Raw genomic sequence first — 22884 nt, forward strand, 5'->3', positions numbered from 1 at the left:
GCCAAAAGTTACTTTTTTAAGAAAAAAAGCCAAAACTCCACTGCTCCTCTCTTTTGATTAATCAATTTATATAAACAAAGAATGCTAATTCCAAAAAATCACATCAAATGATTTATAAAGTACTTGCAACAATAATAGGAAGCAAATACAGATAAATTCTAGGACTGTATTCTTCTCAAAGACGCTGAACTTGGCTGTTATTGTTGTTGTCGGATTGATTCTATTTAAGTCAAGCATCCGACTTTAACTACAGTAAGCATTAATAGATCAAGCACATCAAGAAAAAAAAAAAAAAAAAAAAAAAAAAAAAGATCAGCTGTATAACGTGATTCATCTTTTATACAGTCCAAGTTCAAAAACCTATGCGAAAAAGTTCCCCTTTTTTAACTTTTGATACATGCAGCGGACAATAAAATAATGCATCTTTAATTTGACAGACCATAAAAAAATGACAGTGGCTTTGTCCGGTTGTGATCTATTCTTTTTTACAAAAAAAAAAAATGTCCTCATTAGCAAATTTGATCAGCAACATCAAAGCAAATACAGCCAGCAATCCTCTTGTTCAAAAAGGACAAAAAAGAAAGATAGATACCACAGAAATAAAACGACCAAAGAAAGCAAAAGAAACCATACAAAAGAGCAATGGGCCTAGTGTAGTTGTATTTGATGGATCTGTATTGCAAAAAAAGCCAGTATACGAAGAAAAAGCAGAAAAAAAGCGGTTTTTGGTAATAATAAGATAGCATAAAAGAAAATGAAGCGTTGACTTATAAAAAAAAGGATTCAAGAATTACTACAGTTGAAAAAGTGGAAGAAAAAAAGAAACTAACACCCAAAGAGGCAGAAGAAGAAGCGTAAAATGTGAAAACAACTAGAGTAAATCTTTTTATTAACTGCTATCGTAGTGAAAATGAAAGACATGATGTTGAATTAAAACAATTACTTGCTACGTCTAAATTATTAGAGGAACTAGGTATAAAACAAAAAATAAAGAAACAAGCTTTTATTCTAACAAATTTTAAAAAAAAGAGAGAGACGAGATGACATCTAAAGAAAGAAGAAGACATACAATGCAAAAATTAGAAACTTTGGGTGTAAAACCTTCAACTAAAGAAAAAATGCCATTATCGCTTAAATTGAAATTGGATGAAGTACATAAACGTCGAAATCTTGCCAAATTGCAAGAGGCCAAGGATCTTGGTATCTATCACAAATCATTAAAGCACCTTTATGTAAAAACAGCACCCAAGAAGAGAAATAGAGATCCTGGTATTACAACAGGCGTGGGTAAGATGAAGGGAGCTACTTTGACTTTGCAAAAATCCGAAATTTTAAAGATTCAGCGTCAAGGTGGAAAAAGCAACAAAAAGTTCAAAAAGAAATAAAAAATATATTTTGTATCAATGAATTAAGAAAAAAGGAAATGCAAACTATACACAAGGGGAGAGAGAGAGTCTAAAAACGTTCCTTCATACGGGCAGAAATAGTACGAAGTGTTGCATAAACTTTACCGGGAGGACTACCCAAGATGAGGCTAACAACAGCATCTCGAGCAATCTTGATGTTTTGGAATGAGCCAAGAATATGAATTTTACTAATAAAAATGATATTTTAGCAATCTGGTACATACGCTTAAATAAAAGTACTTACGTATCAGCCAAAACGATTCTTGTCTTGCTCGCATTTTCAATTGTAAACTTTGTTTTACCATCTCGACCAGCAATACGACCAATAGCACGAGACAAGTGGTCTCCGTGCAGAGTCTTTACATCCTTGATTTCAAAAGTATCCAAATAAATATCATCCAATCTCAATAATGCCATAGCATCCTCTACTTCAAAGCCTAAAGCAAAAGCTCTTACAAAGTCAGCTCCCTTTTGTAATGCTCCATCATCATCTGTTGTATTCGATGTTCTTAATTCTACTGTTTTGGATTTGACGTTCATTCTAACTTGAAGCTTCATGTGTTCAACAAGAGGAGAATACAAGTCTAACCAATGTCTTTTCAAAGGGGACATGCGATGAGGAGGAATAGGTATTTTACGTTGGCCTTTAGTTACTTTCTACTATATCATCAGCTTATAAACTTTACTTTTATTATATTCTTTTTACCTTATTTTCAGCATCACTAGCAGGTGCAAAGCTAGGTTTATTATCAACTTCTTCCATGATAGCATCAGAGGATGAAGCAGGTACAGCAGTAGCATCAATCAACACATCGTCTTCATCCTTTTGAATCTCTTTTTGTGTTTTTTTGCTTAATAATGTAGGTGCCTTTAATGATTGCAGTGAAGCCATGTTTTGTATTTTGTCCAAAAAAAAAAGAACTTTTTTTTTTTCCACAAAAGGTCACGAACAAAACAACAGTCTCAAGGAGACTCTCACTCCGATTTGATCTGAATTTTTATTGGTTAAACTCATTTGTTACTTTGGTGGATTGAAGATCAGTAAGCATTTTTTTAATGTCTTTTTGTGAGGAAAAATATATACAAAATCAAAATAAGTTTGAGACAGAGAGTGTGTAGGGTGGGTGTTAATGTGTACATGGAAGAAAAAGCAAAGAAAAGTTTTTCTTTTAAAGTGGTGTGATTTTTTTTAAACTTGGTGAAGGAAAGGAGCCCTTGAAGCTTGTTTTTCACGAATCTTTTGTAAAATATGTTGCATACCTTTTCGAGCCTATAAAAGAAAACATTAGAAAAAAAAAATGTGTCATATTTAGTACCTTTGCAGCATTGGCAATGAAAGTACTTTGTCCAAATCCTTCAATACGACTAGTTAATCCCCAACCAAATCGAGAAATGATACGAGCTTCTGTTTTACAAGCTGTCCAATCAGGATTTTGTTCATGTTGCTTAAATATCTGGGTCTCTTCGATTTGCATCACTCGTACGTGGTTAAGATTCTTTGTACGAGTAATCATTGTCTTGTTCTTTGGATCTACTTCAGATTCCTCGATAATAAATGCTTCAGAATTTTTAAGAAACTAGAAAGATGATTTGTTAATACGCTTAGAAATAAAATATTAACAGCTTACATTTTCGGGGAACCATTTGGGTGCTTTGCCTTTCTTGAGTACAAGTCTTGTTGTTTTTAATATACCATTCTCATCCACGTAACGATCCAAAACATCCACAGCAAGTACTATTACTTAAATGAATATCTCGTTATATATCAAATTGTGCATTTTATACCGTGTGAAGCAAATGGATTTGGATATCTTAGCCAAAAAGCTAAAGTGACATTTTGCCACTGGTAGCTATGTATTTCAATTTACTTAGTGTTTTCTTTCTTTTTTCTTTTTTCTTTTTGCTTACTCGTAGTTAAATGCATGTGAATAAAACTTGACCATTATTGAACACTAAAGAAAAAAAAAAAAATTCAAGAAAACCAATGAAAAAATAAAATGTGACTATGTATTTCTTTTTTGTAAGCTTTTTTGTGTATGAGGATTTTATTGAAGTGCCGCCTTTAGACGTACACTGTAAGAAAACAGTTAAATATATAGAAGTGTGAAGTTAATGTGATATCTGATTAATGTCTTTGAATTTTTCCTGATACAGACTTTCTTGATGTATTCTGCGAAGGAGTATAGTTGCTCTAGCAGCTGCCTCATTTGGCCAGAAGGGCGATCCATCAAAACATGTTTCCAATGATTTCTCCATAAGCACTCTTTTTTGTAAGCTGTTTACGTTATTTCAAAAAGTAAGGTCGTAATTTTCTGAATTTGATGTCTCCCAGAAATAGTTAGTAAAAATGATGATCTAAAGAAATCTATTAAAAATCCGGAAGAAAATGATTTGTTAAAAAAGAGTCTAGATGAAAATTATTCACTACAAAAAACACAATTTAATTTTCAATTCCTACCTTTTGTTCAGTAATACAAGGACAGGTTTACAATTTATAATAGTAATAACAGTGATGCAGAGCAATCTTCAACTTTATCCAACAATAACCACGTATCCTCTTCCTTTAATAGTTCAGAAGAGCATTTTTTTCAATTTGGTATGATGAGCGATTATGAAAATTTGGAGAGTGGTTTACTTATTCATGGTAAATATGCTTTCTTATTCAGCTATTATCATCAAGCCCCTACAGATGATTTCATAATGTAGGCCTCTCAGGCCATTTTGGTGATACAAACCTATTTGGCTTCACTATAGATATTTATATTAATAAAAAACAAAGATTACTGGCAAAATTAAAGCAAGCTAAAGAAGAGGGCAAATGCATGTATGATTTCCATCCAGAAATAATAAAAGAAATGCTCGAATTTAGTGTAGACACTTTATGTAATGGCATGAAGATGAAGTCAAAATGCAGTTTGGTACAGTATGTCATAACAGATAACGACACTGATATCTCTACAAGATTAGTCAAGGATAATCCATCAGGCAATATGTTTTGAAATTTAATTTACTCATTCTTTATCGTAATCTTTTCATTCAACACTTCTTTTTTGCTTTACTCAAATAGGACAAGCAAATAATAAAGCACGGGATTTTTTTTTGTTTTATATATAAATAATGATATTATATACTGTTAATAAATAACTCGCTTTTCCATCTTAATAACAAGTGGAGGTTCGTGTGTATTAGGTCTTGATATTTCAGCTAATTCTCTTCCGGCCTATGCAATATCATTTAGGATAAACACAAACAATATCTAACGAGACTTACACTCCATGTTCCACCTTGAATTAATTGAGAAAGAGAAAGCATTTTTTTAGGCAATCTAAACGTCTGTCGAACACGATCCACTACCACATCAAGGTAAGCCACTGTAAGAGCACGCCATTCAGTGACCACAGGATCCGACATTTCAAACATCGGAGCAACTTCAACCTTGGGTTGATGAGGCAAGAGAGAGTTGGCATGATAATTCTTGATACCACGTTCATAATCTTTAGGTTTTAGCGTCAGGAATCCAGTATCGATCAAGAGACCACCATTAGAATAATCTGGAAGGGCAGTCAATAAATCGGTGCCTTCGATCGTGGCACCCAATAACTTTTCCATGGGTTCAATGATAGAGTAAACAATCCATTGGGATAATTTGTGAAAAGGAACCAGATGGTCGGTTGAGTTGGGACTATTGTTATTCAAGAGAGCTGTGCAAGGCCAAACATCACCCAAGCCCTTTGTACCACCAATGTTCTCTTCGGATGCCCAAAGTTCTCCCATTTCTTGCACGACAGGCCAGATGGTTTCGATGCTAATCAGTGGACCCTTTTTGGTTTTGATCGTGGTTTTATGATCAAGTAAATAATCTATTTTATGATTGTTAGCTTTGATGAATAAAAATGGCTTTATTATTTACCCATCAAGTTACCAGGCCTTCTGATTGTGTTTTTTCCAAAATAGTCCGTACGGTTTTGTAAGACGTGACCGAGTTGAACAAGCAACTCATGTCTTTCTGGGATTCCTTCAAAAGTATTAGTTTCATTAAATTGTAAGCCATCACATAAAGTCTCAAACGATAAGTTCATTAAAGCCTCAGCTGATAAACAGTTAATAAAGAATAAGATGATAAAAGAGTAACTTACAGTCAACTCGATGAGGTTGAGAAGGATCAGAAGAAAATGTTCCTTTTAAAAATAAATCTAATATAGCAATCGCAATACCATCCTTTTTCTTGAACTTTCTACCCGTAGATTGTTCAACATAAGCCCAAGTTTGGCAAGGTTTCATGTCCATTAAGCAAGCAATGACCAATACATCAATCAATTTTCTAGTCTGTTCCAAGTTGTCCAGGCCCAGGGTGGTCCATGTTTGTAACAACTGATTCAGACGAGGTTTTCCGCCCACATCAAAATGTCGCCAACGACCATAGACAGGGATATCAGAGGGAGTATCATAGTCACGCTTGATAACTGATATCACATATTGAATCATTTCATCGAGTTTTGATAAATCAATATCAAAATGTTGTAATCGATTACGGTTTGCTGCTTCTTGTACTTTATAACATCTTTCTCGAATTAAATTCAGTCCTAAAAGAGATTCTGTATCATAATTTGTCATTACGAAAGAACAAGGACCTTTTATAGCATCTATAAAGAAAAAAAAAAAAAAAAAAGAAAAAAAAATCAATGGGAAACTTTATAACAAATAAGTCTGTGTTACTCAAATTTAAGGGGAAGGAAATCTAGAAAACATTGGCCACATTTTACTCCTTATTTCTCGGGAGACAAAAACAACAAAGAAAACATCATTAGGGAGTACAACAACAGTAGATAAAGTTTAATCCAACTATGATAAATAGTTTAAGGAGAGTCGGAAAACAATGCCCCTTTTAAACAGAGAGGAGCAGACTCTCTTTTTTTTTGCATGAATTTTTTTTTTTATTTACCAACTATTTTTTTTTCGCGGTCACATCTAAAAAATGTCATCTTTACTAATACGCTTTTTCTTATACAAAGCACATAATAAAAAATGAGCGCACTAGAAGAGCATGTAACAAAGTATATGATTACAACAGATACTTCTTCTGCTGAAGCTTTAGACGCTATTCAACAACTTGCTTCAAGTAGATACCAAAAAAATAAATTATAAACTTTAACTAACTTTGACAAAGCTGTCAATCAAGGGTCTGTACAGGATCATTTGTTACAATTAATTCAATCCTTGGGTGAATATTTAACAAGTGACGATGACTTTATCCGAGCAAAAGGTAAACTTTTATAACAAGCTCTTTATTTTTCAACCTATTCACGTTCTCTTTTAGCTACTGGTTTATTATCTAATTGTTTAATAGAATGTCAACAAGGCGCTATTAATGAATCAGCTGGTAAAAATACATTTTGCTGAAAAAACAAAGAAACAAAAAAAAAAAAAAGAGAGACTGACTTGCTTCATATAGTTTCAGTGCTCGTGGATTTTTATTGTGACAGATTGTCCGATAAAACATGCGTTCAGAACCTGTTGAATGGATTAGTAGCCTTGACTGCTTATGATCATTTTACAAGTACAAACGCTGTCTCTGTTATTAAAAGGTAAAAACGCATGTTAAGAAGAGAGTATGGATATTAAGATGATGTCTTTAGAATCATGGAACGCGTTGAAGTACAAAGCTATCCTCAAAGTACAAGAAGTGCAGTGTACCAAGTGATTGATCAATTGATTGAGAGATATGCTGGCGCATTAAGATCGATTAATAACGAGTTTGTTTTTGGATTTACACAAATATTGGATGGGGAGAAAGATCCTAGAAATCTGATGCTTGCTTTTAAGATTGTCAAGAATATTGTAGACCAATTTGACATATCCACTCATGTTGAAGTAACTAGAACATGTCAGTATCATACAAGATGAAAGACACTGACTTGTCCATTCGTAGGATCTATTTGAAGTCACATTCTGTTACTTTCCAATCACCTTTAAACCTCCACCAGATGACCCTTATGGTATCACTGCAGATGATTTAAAAGTGGGCTTAAGGTAATCTTGCAATACGCGACACGAACAGGTTCTGATTTTTCCTGATAGACGTTGTTTGTCATCTACGCCCCATTTTGCAAAATTTGCTGTTCCTTTGATTTTGGAAAAATTATCTTCTACTTCCGGAAGCGCCAAAAAGGATTCCATGGAGACCTTGGCTGCCTGTGCACCCGTTTATGGATCAAGTTCTCTGCTACCCCATATGCATGAAATTTTTAGTTCACTCAAGATCGAGGTCTATCATGCCACCGATAGTACATTAGAAGATGCAGCTGTGGAGGCCATCCGATGTGTTGTGAGTGCCCTCAGCACGGGCATTTCGATTGGATCCGAAGAGGAGCCTACAGAGCAAGCGTTGAGGCCTTTGATAGAGGAATGTGTTGGTACACTGAAGGACCCTGATATGAAGGATGCCAAACAGACTGGACGTATTCTGAGAGCTGCTGCCTCTGCTTCTGATCCTGCTTGCCAATGTATTGTGGACACTATCGTGCCCTTGGTCTTGAAGCAGATGCGTGAAACGAATACGGCCACGTTGAAAAAGGCCAATATGGATATTCTTATTGATCTGTTGGAGGCAGGAAAGACATTATATGGTGCAGCAGATGGACACGAGAAAGGTACAAATCCAGACAAGAATAAAAGAAAATGATAATCTAACAGATAGAATAGTCGACCAAGACTTTATTTCTCCTTTGATTCAACACAAGGAAAGATTCTTTGGTATATTTGAATCCTCTTTGATGGCCTCCAACGAATACAACCTTTTACGTTTATCTGGATTGGACGGCATTAAACTCATGGTACTTTCGAAAAATTACTTGGAGCCCAATGAGATCGGATTAGCCGTTCAATCATTCAACAAGATCTTGATGGATGAAGTAGAGGACATGGATCTCAGAAAAGCCGCCCTGAATGCTTTGTATGCCACTGCACATGTTTACAGCTTATACGTTGTTGAAGAGACGCTTCCAGCGTTGATGAACAAGTTACCTGAAAACGAAGATGTTAAAAAGGACAGCTATGCCTTGACGGCTCTTAGAATACTTTGTCCTATTGCATCTGTTTATACTCATGGAATGCCGCTCTTGTTACAAAAGCTGGATGCCATCTGTCAGCAAGGTCAACGTGCAGATGATGCACAAGAGATTGCCTCTGTTATTTTAAATATTCTGCAAGCAAAAGAGAATGATCATGAGCAATTGGCGCAAGAAATCCATACGATGGTTCCTTATATCTTTAGAAAGACGATCGAAGCTAGTTTGAATACAGCACAGCCCAGTTTATATCTGGATACTAACCTCTTGCAGACATTATCACTTGTCATCATCACTATCTTTACAAAAGTAGACAGCAGGTAAATAGAGATAAAGGATGAGAAGCATAACAGCTTATTGTTTTTAAAGTTCACAAAAGGGATTTGTGGATGCTTTATTTAAATCATTTGTCCAAAGCGATTTATCAGACCTATTGCATGTTGAAGGCCAATTTACGCCACTGAACCCAAGTTCACCTGAAGCACAACAAAAGACAGTGTGTTTATTTGCAGCCGTCATTTGCTCATTGAGAAAAGATGTTGTGCTGCCTATTTCAAGCATGGAAGATTATTTGAATGAAATGGTGACTTTGGCCCTAAGTTCACCTATTCAAGTAACCAGTGTTTCAAGAATGATTGGATCCCTTATCAATAAATGGAAAGATGGTAATCAAAATACGATGCACATTTTATTACATCAGAATATTTAGCTTTTGTGTGTAGATGCTGCCTTGACTGAATATGTCAAGACAACCACACTTTTATTACAAGACACAGTGACGCAAAATCCTTATGCACTTGAGGTCTATCTATGGATTACCAAGTCACTCATTTTACGCGCTCATCCCTTAGGATATGCATTGACGGACCAATTGATTGCATGGTGTGGTGACAGTTCTATGCAAGGTGTGCCTCAAGGTTTTGATGTTTTGATTGGCGATGATCCTTTTGCATTAAATAAGCCCATGTTTACGACTGTGACGGTAGGTAGAGGTCGGATTGTGTTTTGTTGAAACTCATGCAAGAAATAGATTCTGTACAAGCAACGGTTCTTTAGTTACAGTTTACCAAAGTTGATCCAAGGTTATGAAAATGCTCAAGAGGAAATCAAGTCTAATTATTTAATTGCTTTATCGTTTGTATTAAAGAATGTGCCTAAACAAATCTTGTTGAACGAACTACCTCCGGTAAGCCGACCAGCAAATGGTTGATCTTTTTGTTTTCCTAACATTATTTACACAGCTTGTTCCTTTATTGATCCAATCACTTGGTTTATCAGACACATCCCTCAAGGTTTCCACACTCTCTACATTCCGCTTGGCTGTCACTGAGGCGCCTCAAGTGATTTCGAATCAAGTCAATGTAATCTTACCTTCCCTTTTAAATATCCTTCAAGATCCTTCCAACCCAATCCAGATTCGTGTGGCTGTCCTTGGCTGCCTCTCAGAGTTCCCTGTTTCTCTTTCAAAAGACATAGTCAAGCCTCACAGTCCTTTGGTGTTGTCTAAACTGAAAATTCCCTTGGATGATAGAAAGAGGATTGTTAGAAAAGAAGCTGTGGATTGTCGATCCAAGTGGTTTGCAATTTTATAAAGACGCTTAGAAGAAAAAGATTTGTATACAAGAATGTTTTATTATGATTATTATTATTATTAATGAAAAAGAAATAAAAAAAAAAGAGAAAGCCTTGTTTCTCTTAAGCTTGTTCTTTTGTTTCATACAACGAACCTTCTTTCACATCTACCGTTTGAGCAAATTGACGGTCTTTGAAGGCCAAGATGTTTCCGCTAAAGACAAGATCCATTTCTTCAAGAGAACGACCCTTGGTCTCTGGGAAGAAGAAGAAGACACAGGTAGCCATGACGGCACAGCAGCAGCCAAAGAAGATGTAAGTACCCCAAGTGATGGTGGTCAACATGACAGGGACAAAGAGAGAAATGACAAAGTTCATTAACCAGTTCGCAGCGGTCGTGAGTGAGGTACCCTTGGCACGGATAGCCAAAGGATAGATCTCGGCAGGGTACACCCAACCGACAGGGCCCCAAGAATAAGCAAAACCGGCGACAAAGAAGTAGATCATGACGATACAAAAGTAAGAAGCGTGTACGTTACCAGACATGTCCACTGCCTTTTCACCCGTTTCGGTTTCATACACACGACCGGTGGCAGCCATGACGATACCACAGAGCAACATTGCGGTGCCCATGACGCAAGCACCCGAGATCAAGACAAATCGACGACCCAAGCGATCCAAGAAGAGAATGGCAGGGATCGTGGCAAAGACGTTCAAGACACCGTTGACACCTGAAGCAATCAGGGAAGCCGTGTTACCGTTGATACCAGCTTGAACAAAGATTTTGGGAGCATAATACATGATGGAGTTAATACCAGTGAATTGTTGAAAGATTTGGATGAGGATACCAAGGATCATACGACGCAAGATGTTGCCCTTGAAGAGTTCAAAATAGCTAGAGATCGAAACAGCGCGTTCATGTTCGACTTGGGCCACGATCTCTTCGTATTCTTGCACGACGTGAGGTGCGGACTTGTCGTTGTTTGCATGAAGTCTAGCGAGGACAGCGAGGGCTTCTTCGTTACGACCGTGACTGATCAACCAACGAGGTGAGAAGGGTAAGAAGATGGCACCGATACCAAGAATACCGGCCGGAATGATTTGGATCGCGATCGGGATTCTCCAAGAGGCATGGTGGATCTCGGTACCAGCACCAGCCCAGAAGGCGACCATGATACCGATGGTGATCATCAATTGTTGAAGAGAGATCAAACGACCACGGATTTCTTTGGGAGAGAGTTCGGAAAGGTAAAGGGGGACAGCCATGGAGAGTGTGCCGACGCCGAGACCGGCCACGAAACGACCGGCGACCATCATACCATAGCTATTGGCGCCTGTTTGGATACCGGCACCAAGGACAAAGACGGCGGTACCGAGGATGATGGTATATTTACGAGACAATCTTTCACAGGAAGGACCTAAAGAGAGGGTTTAATGTCAAATGAATCCAATTCAGTCGATTCTTACCAGCCACAAGAGAACCCACAAAACAACCCGCTAATAATAAACCAGTGATCACAGACGTCTGAATGGATCGAAGTGATGTCTGAGTAGGATCGCCTGTGATGACTTGAATGAAATCTGGCAACACCAACACGCCCGAGATCACACCCGTGTCATAACCAAAACAAAAGCCACCCATTGCTGCAAACACGCAGACAATGTAAAGTTGAAGTTTAGAATTTGCCATTCAAAAATAAAAAATAAAGTAGCAAGAATAGAAAAGAAAGACAGTGAAATCGATGGATGCTTTTATACCAAATGGTTTGTCATACCGTGGCTCAACAGGAACTAGAGGAAATGAGAATTGTAACACCCCGTATTATACCACAACCAATCAATACCTTCCCCACATTTTCAAAAAATTACTTTTTTTTGCCTGGCCCATTTTTTATTTTCATTTTCACCTGATGATTTCAGTAGTGGATGGAACAAGTGAAACCGTGTCTTAGAGCGCACAAGAGGCGTGGTTGAAGAAGGGATTTCAGTGTGATGAAATAACTGAAACAGAGACCTTGTTTTGATAGGTAAAGTTCCTTTCTTGCTGTTTCTCTTTGACAAGTTTTCTTGTGTTCTTTGAGAACGAAGAAAGAAAACAATGAATGACATACTCAGCTGGGATTGTACGACAAGAGAAAGTTTGGGAATAAACGGTAGTTGAAAGTGGGGTCCACTTTCCTATTATAGAAGCCCAACAGGGTCTTTTTCACTGATTGGTCATTGAAATCCATATGCAAATGATAAAGAAAAAATGAGGCTTTTCATGGTTCTTTTGATTCCTTTCCCAGTTTTATTTTCATTGGGAAAAAATGGGTTTCCACTGTTTCTATAATATAATTTGACAATTTTCAATGAATAAAGAGTCTCCTTGGATGAAAAAGGAGGAAGAGGAGGGAATCTGGATAAGATGTCATCATCCTCATTTAATAATAATAAAAAGAAAGGGGGGGAGATGCTTTGATCGAAAGGGCTAGATTTGTCATACTTTTTTTTTAATAAAACCTTTCGTTATTTTTTTATACTGTTGAAGTGAAAGGGAAAAAAGGGGGAGTTCTTGGGTAGTTTAATAATGATTTGGATAAATGAATTGATTCACAAGAAATACAAGTTGAATTATGTGAAATTTTATTTATTTTCCCAAAGGTAAATACGGGAATAGAAATTAAAGAAAGAGTGGAAAGGAAAAAAAAAAAGGAGGACCCTTGATTTATTCTTTTGGTATTCTTTTGATTGATTTCCATCTTGTTACATTTTTTGCATTGTGAACTTGTAAAGATTAATAACTGATTGTCAGTGAATCAAGACTTACTTGTCGCCTTACTATCCCTTCGACTGGGAGTTGTGTTTGATCTCTTTAGACTGGGTGGCAAGTGGAAGAGGTCATCCTTTGAGGAAGATGAATCTGAAGAAGAGATGATTATTGAATGATGAATGTCAAACGTATGTTTATACCTAAATTATTTAAGATTGGCATCGAAAAGTGTTCTTGATATTGAATCAAGAATTCGAGTACTTGTTGTGATTTCTTATAGCTTGCTGGATTTAATGCGTCATTTGGATCAGAAAATAAAGCCTGTGAGGAGAGATGAGTGAGAAGAAGAAGAAAAGGATGAGACCTACAGGCGTAAAAGTGGTAGCTAAACTTGAAATGTCCATTCGAGTATGTTGATAATAAAGTGAAAATAAATACAAGATGTCTAAGATATAAAGTAAAACGTATTGATGTACAGTGGGTAACTTTTCTATTAATTTCTGAAATCCATCAATCTTTGATGACAAATTGGGAAAGTCCAAGTCTGAGGAAGAGAGAGAGAGAGATGAGATAGAGAGATGGAAGAGAGTGTATATATTACCCAAGATGTTTTTAAACGAATTTTGATATTCCAAAATGATGATAGGTTGAGGTAAACGATTTAAATATCGACTCATGAGATTAGCAGCATCATGAACACTATAACCAGTCCAGTCAATATTCAATCCATAATCTTCTTCTGCTCTATCAAAAATAGATTGTAACAGTGACAATCTTTTTGAATTGCCTGATATTCGAAATATGCCTTCTTCATATAATGCTATTCTAGGGTCATCATCAACCCTTCTTCTTTTCTCTTTTTCATCATCTCATCTTACCTTCTTGTTTTAAAAATGAACCACATTTTGCAATCACAATAGGTACAAGACCATAACATTCTTTTTGTTGATTATGAAAGGATATTTTTGTATAAGCATATCTTATGGATTCTATCAGTGGCACATCAAATACTCCCTATTCAACATCAGCATCCCATCTTTTCTTGTTTTCTTTTATTTACAGTCTGTTTTAATTCTATTCCATTCGTCATCACTTTTTTCCACCATGTCTTTAAAAGTTTCTTTTGTGAAGGAGTGAGTGAAACGGTATCTTCGGTCATAGAGTTAAAAAGAAAGAGAAAAAAAGAAAATAGGTTATAAAATGAATTATATATTTTATTTGTCTTGTGCAACAAAATTGAAATTATTTACAACTGGTAATTGATTGTACAACGAAATGAACAAGATGTATTATGATAATGTATGATGTATGCTTTAATTGTTCTTGTTGGCCTTTGTATTCTTTTCTAATTGAGCTTTGGTATATTTACACAATTGTCTAGCATATTCAGTTTGAGCAAGTAATAATAAATCTTCTCTTGTCATCGTAGCAGGATTATTATTATTATTATTATTATTAATGTAAGATGTAGAATAAAGATCGATTGAAGATTGTAATGAGGCCATGAAAGAAGATGTAAAAAAGAAAATATTAAAATTTTTATTTTTATAAGACTGAATAAAATGACATCATAGATCATTTCAAAATAAAAAGGTAAAATAGTCTTTTTGTTTGGGGACATGATTGGTAAATAAACTGTAATTTTAATTATTGATTGGTTCTTTCCTTTTAAAGCACCTTCTAAGAAGTAAGTTTATCAACTATTTATAGACTAGTGAATCATTGGTTGTATGACAAATTGTTTATAACCAACATATCTTCAGATACAATCTATTCCAATTTAGGAATAAAATACGTTACATTCAGAACACTTAAATTACCACCATTTATTTATTGAGCTAATTTTCATAAACACGTTCCAAAGTCTAGACTATTATGCGTTAAACAAATGTGAATTACGGCATCTAACCTCATCTGTTTTCTTTGCTACCCTCTTTTGAACCAATTAAAATCATTAACAGACCAAAAAAAAAATAAACTATTCAGCACAGTTGTAAACATGTAAATATAATAAATTCCATGTGTTCCTGAATAATCATGCTGCTTTTATTTTTTCGCGGTCAACCCTAATCTTATGGCTGTTGTACTCAACTTTAATCATGGTGGCATAGATTATTCTTATTGGTTGAATTTTGTAGCCTTATTAAAAAAAAAAAGTATAAACTTGTGCTCTGAAAATATGTAAAGGGTATGTGTGTATGCTAAATAGATAAACTTATACAAATATGTAAACATAAAGTTTGCGCTGAATAGAAGAATAGGGACCTATTCTCGATATAAGTATTCCTTGAGAAATTGAAAAATAATTTGCTCATCTGCTAAATAAAGCGATATGATGAATTGAGAAAGAGTATAAATAAAAGGTCAAAGAGAAAAAGACACTAGTGGCAAAGAAGTGCCGAGTGATTATTGGTTGAGATTTGGGTATGAAGATACAAAGATGCTGGTAAGTCAAATTAGCAAATGATGAAGAAATACGACATGGTTGAATTTTTACAAGAGTTGAAATGCTTATATTCTGATTGATTGACCTCGTTCAATCAATTAGACTCCAGCCAGATCTATTCTCACTTTCTTTGCACCACTCTTTCAAATGAACCATGTTTACTGTCAGTCCTATTCTCATTCAAAAACAACTGGATGTCGGTCTCTCATAGATTTCTAAATCTAGTGATTTTTTAAAGTCCCGTTTCGTTAGCGGAAAAAGAAAAGGAGGCTTGTAAAAAAAAAAAAGAGGTCCCTGTCAGTCAAAAATATCTCTCTTTATCTTTACATAATGTCCTTATTACAAAGATTCACTACAGCAACTTTATCGAAAGCACCTCTTCGCTCATTCACAACATCTGCATCTGTGCTTGCAGAGACAACAACATCCACCAAGCCTAAAGGTTTATATCAATTCTTTGAAAACAGCCAAGCATTACCGGAACAGATCTGGACAGGTAATATTTAAAGAAGTTGAAAGAAGAAAAAAAAAAATTAAAAGCAAATCCAGGACGTGCTTGGAAAGCAAAGGAGCTTCGTCAAAAGTCATTTGAGGATCTTCATAAATTATGGTATGTCTTGTTGAAGGAACGTAATTTACTTGCAACCCAAAAGCATGAGGCAAACCGTTTGAATATACCAAGCCAAATTTGGAGCAATCAAGGACGTATGAAAAAGTGTCAAAAATCAATGGCAAGAATTAAATGTGTCCTGTATGAAAGACAAAGAGAATATGAAAAATTGATGGCTGAACAAGCAGCAAAACAATTGTAACCAACTCTGATTGCATAATAAAATTTTTTTTTTCTTTAGTGTAAATTATCATCCAACAATCTATCTCCCCTCTTTATTACTAGTAAATACAAGTTCTATAAACAAAAAGGAAATCATTACAAGATGTAAACTTTTTTTTTTATCTTCTTTCATGAGAAACACTAAACTTGATAACCTGCCAGGATGAAAGTGCTGCACCTCTTAAGTCTTGACATCTACACACAAAATTATTTAAGCTGTTTGTTACTTTTTTTCTTTTTTTCTTTATCTACCTTCCATTCAATGTTGTTCCGCCCAAAAAAGGTTTATCGAATAAAACATCAATAATCTTTTCAGAAAGAGCAACAACTGTACCCTTGAGACCGAGAGGAACAATACCTGTGTCAGATACATAAACAACTCGATCACCTAAAGTGAATGTTTGATTATCCAATTTAAAAGGTGCGTCAGAAGGTCGTAGTAAACTCTTGCGAGGAATGTTTTTGATAATAATAGTCTTCTTTGGTTCAGCATCCCACTGTTCTTGGAATTTCTTTGCAGCCTTTTCAACCAGTTGGACATATCCCTAACAAAAAAAAAATGTTGAGATCTAAAAAAAAAAGAGGAAAAAAGCTAATTTACATCATATAATTCTTGTGCTTCATTAGGAGCGCGAGGTAAATCATGCACCTTCCTTGACTTGATCCAATCCTTCATAGCATGAAGATACTTTTGTCCTTCTGATGTCCATCCAAAATCAGAAACATCCATCATCGAGCTATTCTTTCTACCATTCAACATTTCAATAAACTCTGGGAAGGCTGCAATGTATTCACGAATCAATTGAACAGCCAGGGTCGAGTACTCCCAGTAACCAGCCTCAGGGTTCTTGCGCGTATAGCCAGGTACCTTTTCTCCTCGAGACTCAAATTTCAAGTTCAAACCAATATTCAATTTCTGTCCAGAGCGTTCGATGACCACCAGAGAAGAGGTTAATTTGGATAGAGTCAAAGAAGACACGTTGCATTCACGAGCCACGACATGACCAGGAAGATAGTTGACCTCTCGCTCTTGTTTCTTTGCAACCGCATGTCCAAATTCGGGTTTGGACTCAACCGTCTTCTCGCGGTAGACCTCCATTTCGACATCGATATTGCCTCGAGTATAGCCAATGACCTTGGTTTGGGTACCAATAAATTTACCGTCGCTCAAAAAGCAAGCTGTACCCACAGGGTAACTCTGCTCAACAGGAGGAGCTGGTAACTCTGCAAATCGAGGGTCTGGATTGGCTACCTTGATCACGATTGTCTGAAATGGAATTGCTTCAGCCAAACTAGGGTGTGCATATTGTTTAACCATCGCTCCTTCTTCAGTTTGATGCATGCCTGTCAAGAGACACACATGAGCCACAATATCGGTTTCACCAACCAAAAGACCAAATCGTTTGCTGCGAAGGTGCTGGAGACGTTGTACAGTGTTATACCAATCATCACGTTCCCGTTCATCCCAGCGGTGCTCTTTGCAGTGCTTCTTGCCTTGTGCATCCAAAACCACATGTAACTTGCACTCTGCATTCGAGACACCGACAACAACAGCTTGTTTCAAGTATGGGTATCCAACATAAACAGACCGATAAATAAACAACTTGGCAAGCTCATGTAAGCTGGCATTCTTGAATCGATCCTTAATGGTGACCACAACAGATTCATTGGAGCTGTCCTGTTGGAACACGCGAACATTGTGGTTAGCAATGTGAAACTGATGATTGATAGTATGGAGCGAAGGGAAACCAGCAAGTGCTTCCTTGCCTGTCTTGGCGCCTGGTAACAGACCTTTTCTTAATCCAGTGCTAGGTAACTCTGGAAGACAATCAACTGTCTCTCGAACAAAACAAGGACGGATATCTGGGAACTTGCCAGGCAAAGGACTCTTGTAGACCGGCCACTCTTTGGGGTCCTTCTTGGCAATAGAATCATCGTATACAAATCGGTAACTTTCACCAAATCGAGCCATTTCGCGCTCATCTTTCGTCAAGCGGTGTTCTCGTGACTTCATGGCATCCAGCAAACGTTTTTCATCAATGAAAGGGATCTTCACAATTGCTTCCCAACTTTGTTTCTTGCCGTTCATGTCCATATCGAAATCAGTAGGGTAAAAATCAATGATGGGTGAGCTAGGGTCTGTCATGAGTTCCTGATAAGCAGCAGGTAGTAGTTTTTTACTGAGCATGGGTAAGACACCCATGAGCTGTTCATAGGGTTTAAAGGGTTGGCCAAGGGTAAAGGTGTGGTCTTGGAAACGAACAATGTTGGTAAGATCCGAAATTTTAGGGGCATAGTGATAAGGATAAAACCATCCCCAGGAGGCAACACCATTATAATAGTACTGAAGAACCCATTGAATACCAATCACATAGGAACCTATTAGCTTTTCCATTTCCTGAGAATCATTAATATCGATATTCATCTTGTCCTTATAATATTCTGCCTTCCACTGCTCAAAAGCGGCCTCGAATTGTGCCTTCTCTTCCTTCTCAATCTGTTCCCTATCAATGTCTTCAGGCACAATATCTGCATTCTCGTACTTTTTCAACACACGGTCTCGAGCGGCTATAGCCTCTTCATCTATCTCTGATTCTTCACTCGTTGTATCAGAGGTTTGATCATCAGCATCAAGTTGATGCGAGAAGATGAGCTCAAGTTCCGTCATTTTTTGCGCTTGATGCCATGTCACCATATGATTCATATTGAGTTCCTTGGCCAATTTCTTTATAAAATTTTTATCGCGATTCTTGAAAGGGAAAGAGAAGCGAAGGACGGAACCAGTGGCCAAGAGCTTAGGAGGGCCTGTCAAGAAATCCCGGACGGCTCTAAAGATTTCTGCTTGGTGTTCTGTCATGCTTGTTTTATTTTCTTTTGCCTTCTTGCGCTCCAATTGATGTACAATCTCGCGTGCGCGTTCACCATCTGGTTGCTTACCAGCAAGATAGAGTGCGTCGATGCCTTCTGCTTCAAAAGCTTCCTTTTCTACCACAGTTGAAATTTGGTCTAGTACCTTTTGAAGTCTTGTCATATCTACGCGACCACCGTCTTGTAAGTATCCCTCACAGGTGGGTAATGTCTCCTTATAGATCTTGAACATAAGACCCAAGGCGCCTTCGTTGATATGGATGTTGGGTAAATGAGGCAAGAAATCGTTACCAATGAACAGTGCAAGTAAAATAAAATCGTCTACAACGCGTTCAAAGTCGTATGGGAAGGGTAGGGTTGTTTTCAATGCACTGAATTCCATATCCAGGTATTCTCTTATTAAGCATAAATGTAATAGATAAAAGTTTTGGTTATCCAAACTATAAATGAAAAAAAAGGTCAATACAACACACGTCCTGTTTTCCTTCCCTTTCTTACCCTATCTTCTTCTTTTGATTTCTACCAAATGTTACTTCTTCACGTAGTAAAGCAAAATGAGGATCATGGCTCAATAAACCCAGCATCAACAAGTCAGCATCCAAGCCATATAAACAATGTCTTGTGTTTGGGTTATAATCCGGCTGAGCCTTAGCTAAACGAATGTATTCCATAATTTTATGTTCACCTTCACCAGGCACCTCAGGGCCTGACAGGATAATTTGAACATTACGCCAGTCTGCATCCTCAGAGACCTTTTTTGAAATAAAATAACGCAACTGTTGTGTGAGCTTAATCATGAACTCCGTTCCAGGCGTGATACAATTGGTATCAAATGGGTCTTGCTCAGGTAATTCCTCGCCCTTAGCCAACGCCTTTTGTCGCGCGTCTTCAGCATCCTTGGCCGTACGAAATCGTCGAGAACGCTGCTGGTTCATTTTGGCTCTAGGCGCCACACCATCAATAGCTACGAAAAACAATTTTTTGGGTTTGATTTTTGAAAAGAGGTGGTCCATGTATTGAAAGATGCCTCGCCAGATTTGTTCTTCAGTAATTCTGTAATGCGGATCATCAGAGTTATTGTGAGAGCAATTGTGAACGATACCATTCATGTCCAAATAGAGGTTGTCTTTTGTAAGTAAATAAAAAAATGCATATTGTTTAAGAAACACGGTAGGACTTATAGTAATAATAAACTAACCAAATTCTGGAATGGCCTTGTCAGTAATGAGTTCAGAGCACATAGGGTAGCGTTCGCTGATTGTCAAAAAAATAGAGATATTAATGACAAACATAGCAAAGATTCGTTTGTTCAAGAATGTACCTAATCCATCGGAAAAATTTGGGAATTCCCATCTTATTTTCTTTGTTAACAAGAGAAAAAGCAAAAAAAAAAACAGGAAATACGGAAAATTTAACTGCGTCGCTTTATTTTTACAGGAGTTACGTTTGAACCAATAGGCTTGCAAAAGTTACTGCTGCGACAATTTAAGGTGATAGGACTTGGGTCTATTAATGCTATTATTAGCTCCAAAATCTTTTTTTTTTTTTTTTTTTTTTTTTTTTTACCTTGTATATTGACTAAAGCCTTGTTTACTCATTGAAAATCCCAATCCACTCTCTTTTGCACCCACCCAAGCTAAAGCAGGATCGATATAATCACAGCGATTCATGAACCAGGTTCCAGTCTCAATTTGATCACCAATTTCCACTGCTCTTTCTTCGTTCGTGGTCCAAATACAAGCTGTTAAGCCATATTTTGAATCATTCATTAGTTTAACTGCTTCTTCATCCGAAGACACTTTCATGATAGGCAAAACAGGACCAAAGGTTTCTTCTTTCATCACCAGCATATCATGATTGACATTGATTAGTATTTGGGGGCCAACATAAGCAGTGCCAGGCTTGTCTTCTGCAAATGGTTCTATTAGGGCCTTGGCTCCTTTTTCAATAGCATCTTTCAGATGTTTTCTGACAGTATTGGCAAATTTGATATTAGCCATTGGACCAAGAGTAGTTTCTGGTTGAGCGGGGTTACCAAGAACATAAGTCTATTATGACATTATTTTAAATTTACGTAATTAAGGTTGTATGTTCTACCTTAGTTAAAGCCACTGCTTTTTCTACAAATGCATCATAAACATCTTTGTGAACATAACAGCGTTCAATAGAGCAGCAGCACTGTCCAGAATTGAAAAAGGCGCCATCCACTATATTTTCAACAGCAAAATCCAAGTTTGTATCAGGTAAGACATAAGCAGGATCTTTACCACCAAGTTCCATACCGCAACCTGTATTTGTGTATCAGCACATGATCAAATAAATATAGCTCCTCTCAATACCTATGAGGTTTTCACAATCTCCAATGGTTTTTCTAATCGTTTTACCGACGGCAACACTTCCAGTAAAGTTAACAAATTGAACCAGAGGATGTTGCACAAGATAGCTAGCTTCTTTATCTTGAACGTGAATAGCCTGAATGACATCCTTGGGCACACCAGCCTCTCTCAAGGTATCCACAAAGATATCAGCACACTGAGGAGTTTGGGGGGACTGCTTCAACAAGACAGTGTTGCCAGCCAAAAGAGCAGGAATCACGTTATTGACTGTTGTCAGGTAAGGGTAATTCCAAGAAGCGATAATAAAGACAGGACCCAAAGGTTCCTTGCGTAAAAATCTTTTAACAACACCTGGCGTATGTTCAACCACAGTATCTTTCAGACACTCTTCAGCTACGGATATCATGTATCTTGCTCTTTCCAAAACTCCCTTGACTTCACCGTGTCCATAACGAATTGGACGTCCCATCTGATACGTGATAGATTTAGCTACCTCATCCTTCTTTTGCTCAAAAAGTGTACAGAATTTTTCCATAATGGCCACACGATCCGAGACAGGTACCTTTTTCCAAGACAAGAAAGCCTTTTGGGATCTTTCGACAGCATCGTTGACTTGATCTTGAGTAAGACAGTTGACTTCGTATGCAATGGATTGGTCAATAGGAGAAGCAACTTGGATTTTCATATTTTAGTTTATTGGAATAAAAAAAAAGAAAGAAAAAAAAATGTATGTTTACATTTGTTTTTAATAAGCTATCGAAACTGAAAATTTCACTCGATCCTAATTTGGGTTGATTTTGTTTAACTTCCGATTGTTTTCTTCAAGGTTATACTTATTATGTAACAATCTGCATGAAACAAATTCAAATTTATGTCACGCGAAACTGAAAGAGCCAAAGCATTGATAACTCGACTAAATTTTGTGACAAAAATAAATAGTTTACCAATAAAGGGTCCGTTTGATTTAGCCATATTTGCTTGCAGAGATTTTATATTATTACCTTTTTATAATCAAAAGCATAATGGAGTGAAGGAAAACAAAAGAGAGAAATAAGGATGTATTTGAGGTTGATATGCATCGTATAAAATGAAGAGAAAGAAAAGATTAATGTGTTAAATGGACAATCTTTAAAAAGTTGATTTACATTTAAAGAATATAGAAATAAAGCCAAATTTTTAGAATGAATTTGTTAAGCTTGATTTTTTTTTATTTTCATCTATCAAGCTCTAGCTCAAACTGAGCTCTTCTAAAAAGTACGAAAACAAATTGTATACTCTTGCTGGTACTAGGAAATTTGTACATAAAATTTATATTCAACTCTTAAAGTCAAAAGTACAAAAAAAAAAAAAAAAAGAAAAGAAAAGCATGCTGCCTTGACAAAAAGTATTTTTGTGAAGACGTCAAGAAGGTAGATATAAGGAATATTTTTCATATTCTTTTAAATTTTTGCAAGCATATGTAAAAGTGTTTCTTTAGGCTTTTTAAGTTAAAGTATTCAATCCTATGGCATTCAGTCATGTAAAACCATCTTCGGATTTTCTCGTAAACTTTTGAAGTATTTTAAGCTGATTCAGCCTATTTGCTGCATAAAGCGAAAGCAAAGC

At 36.5% G+C, this 22884-nt stretch overlaps 11 protein-coding genes across 11 annotated transcripts; 4 read left to right on the top strand and 7 right to left on the bottom strand.

Moving 5' to 3' along the window:
* Positions 1-500: 500 nt before the first annotated feature.
* Positions 501-1296, top strand: RO3G_05287 (uncharacterized protein; the record flags this gene model as incomplete). The annotated part of the gene is made up of 5 exons (XM_067659877.1): positions 501-728; positions 781-854; positions 906-973; positions 1030-1151; positions 1243-1296. 5 exons carry the CDS (start codon positions 501-503, stop codon positions 1294-1296), a joined length of 546 nt encoding a protein of 181 aa, XP_067515978.1.
* A 159-nt stretch (positions 1297-1455) lies between these two features.
* RO3G_05288 (pre-rRNA-processing protein PNO1) lies at positions 1456-2169 on the bottom strand (the record flags this gene model as incomplete). Its single annotated transcript, XM_067659878.1, has 3 exons — positions 1456-1594; positions 1651-2063; positions 2113-2169. 3 exons carry the CDS (start codon positions 2167-2169, stop codon positions 1456-1458), a joined length of 609 nt encoding a protein of 202 aa, XP_067515979.1.
* Positions 2170-2595: 426 nt separating this feature from the next.
* Positions 2596-3349, bottom strand: RO3G_05289 (uncharacterized protein; the record flags this gene model as incomplete). The annotated part of the gene is made up of 5 exons (XM_067659879.1): positions 2596-2676; positions 2723-2983; positions 3035-3141; positions 3192-3256; positions 3315-3349. The coding sequence occupies 5 exons, from the start codon at positions 3347-3349 to the stop codon at positions 2596-2598; spliced, it is 549 nt and encodes a 182-aa protein (XP_067515980.1).
* Positions 3350-4004: 655 nt separating this feature from the next.
* RO3G_05290 (uncharacterized protein) lies at positions 4005-4405 on the top strand (the record flags this gene model as incomplete). The annotated part of the gene is made up of 2 exons (XM_067659880.1): positions 4005-4050; positions 4113-4405. The coding sequence occupies 2 exons, from the start codon at positions 4005-4007 to the stop codon at positions 4403-4405; spliced, it is 339 nt and encodes a 112-aa protein (XP_067515981.1).
* A 134-nt stretch (positions 4406-4539) lies between these two features.
* On the bottom strand, positions 4540-5891 carry RO3G_05291 (uncharacterized protein; the record flags this gene model as incomplete). Its single annotated transcript, XM_067659881.1, has 4 exons — positions 4540-4626; positions 4677-5266; positions 5317-5496; positions 5543-5891. 4 exons carry the CDS (start codon positions 5889-5891, stop codon positions 4540-4542), a joined length of 1206 nt encoding a protein of 401 aa, XP_067515982.1.
* A 540-nt stretch (positions 5892-6431) lies between these two features.
* Positions 6432-9683, top strand: RO3G_05292 (uncharacterized protein; the record flags this gene model as incomplete). Its single annotated transcript, XM_067659882.1, has 11 exons — positions 6432-6525; positions 6574-6669; positions 6754-6786; positions 6859-6991; positions 7043-7277; positions 7336-7436; positions 7485-8056; positions 8109-8793; positions 8843-9138; positions 9196-9455; positions 9504-9683. 11 exons carry the CDS (start codon positions 6432-6434, stop codon positions 9681-9683), a joined length of 2685 nt encoding a protein of 894 aa, XP_067515983.1.
* Positions 9684-10168: 485 nt separating this feature from the next.
* On the bottom strand, positions 10169-11687 carry RO3G_05293 (uncharacterized protein; the record flags this gene model as incomplete). The annotated part of the gene is made up of 2 exons (XM_067659883.1): positions 10169-11463; positions 11513-11687. The coding sequence occupies 2 exons, from the start codon at positions 11685-11687 to the stop codon at positions 10169-10171; spliced, it is 1470 nt and encodes a 489-aa protein (XP_067515984.1).
* A 1275-nt stretch (positions 11688-12962) lies between these two features.
* Positions 12963-13701, bottom strand: RO3G_05294 (uncharacterized protein; the record flags this gene model as incomplete). The annotated part of the gene is made up of 4 exons (XM_067659884.1): positions 12963-13118; positions 13166-13242; positions 13399-13541; positions 13676-13701. 4 exons carry the CDS (start codon positions 13699-13701, stop codon positions 12963-12965), a joined length of 402 nt encoding a protein of 133 aa, XP_067515985.1.
* A 409-nt stretch (positions 13702-14110) lies between these two features.
* RO3G_05295 (uncharacterized protein) lies at positions 14111-14302 on the bottom strand (the record flags this gene model as incomplete). Its single annotated transcript, XM_067659885.1, has 1 exon — positions 14111-14302. The coding sequence occupies one exon, from the start codon at positions 14300-14302 to the stop codon at positions 14111-14113; it is 192 nt and encodes a 63-aa protein (XP_067515986.1).
* A 1271-nt stretch (positions 14303-15573) lies between these two features.
* On the top strand, positions 15574-15750 carry RO3G_05296 (uncharacterized protein; the record flags this gene model as incomplete). Its single annotated transcript, XM_067659886.1, has 1 exon — positions 15574-15750. One exon carries the CDS (start codon positions 15574-15576, stop codon positions 15748-15750), a length of 177 nt encoding a protein of 58 aa, XP_067515987.1.
* A 444-nt stretch (positions 15751-16194) lies between these two features.
* On the bottom strand, positions 16195-21964 carry RO3G_05297 (5'-3' exoribonuclease 1; the record flags this gene model as incomplete). The annotated part of the gene is made up of 9 exons (XM_067659887.1): positions 16195-16270; positions 16328-16620; positions 16677-19383; positions 19442-20069; positions 20142-20304; positions 20379-20449; positions 20538-20991; positions 21041-21231; positions 21328-21964. 9 exons carry the CDS (start codon positions 21962-21964, stop codon positions 16195-16197), a joined length of 5220 nt encoding a protein of 1739 aa, XP_067515988.1.
* Positions 21965-22884: the final 920 nt, after the last annotated feature.

Source organism: Rhizopus delemar, genomic scaffold, assembly GCF_000149305.1.
Source record: "Rhizopus delemar RA 99-880 supercont3.3 genomic scaffold, whole genome shotgun sequence".
NCBI classification, from domain to species: domain Eukaryota; kingdom Fungi; phylum Mucoromycota; class Mucoromycetes; order Mucorales; family Rhizopodaceae; genus Rhizopus; species Rhizopus delemar.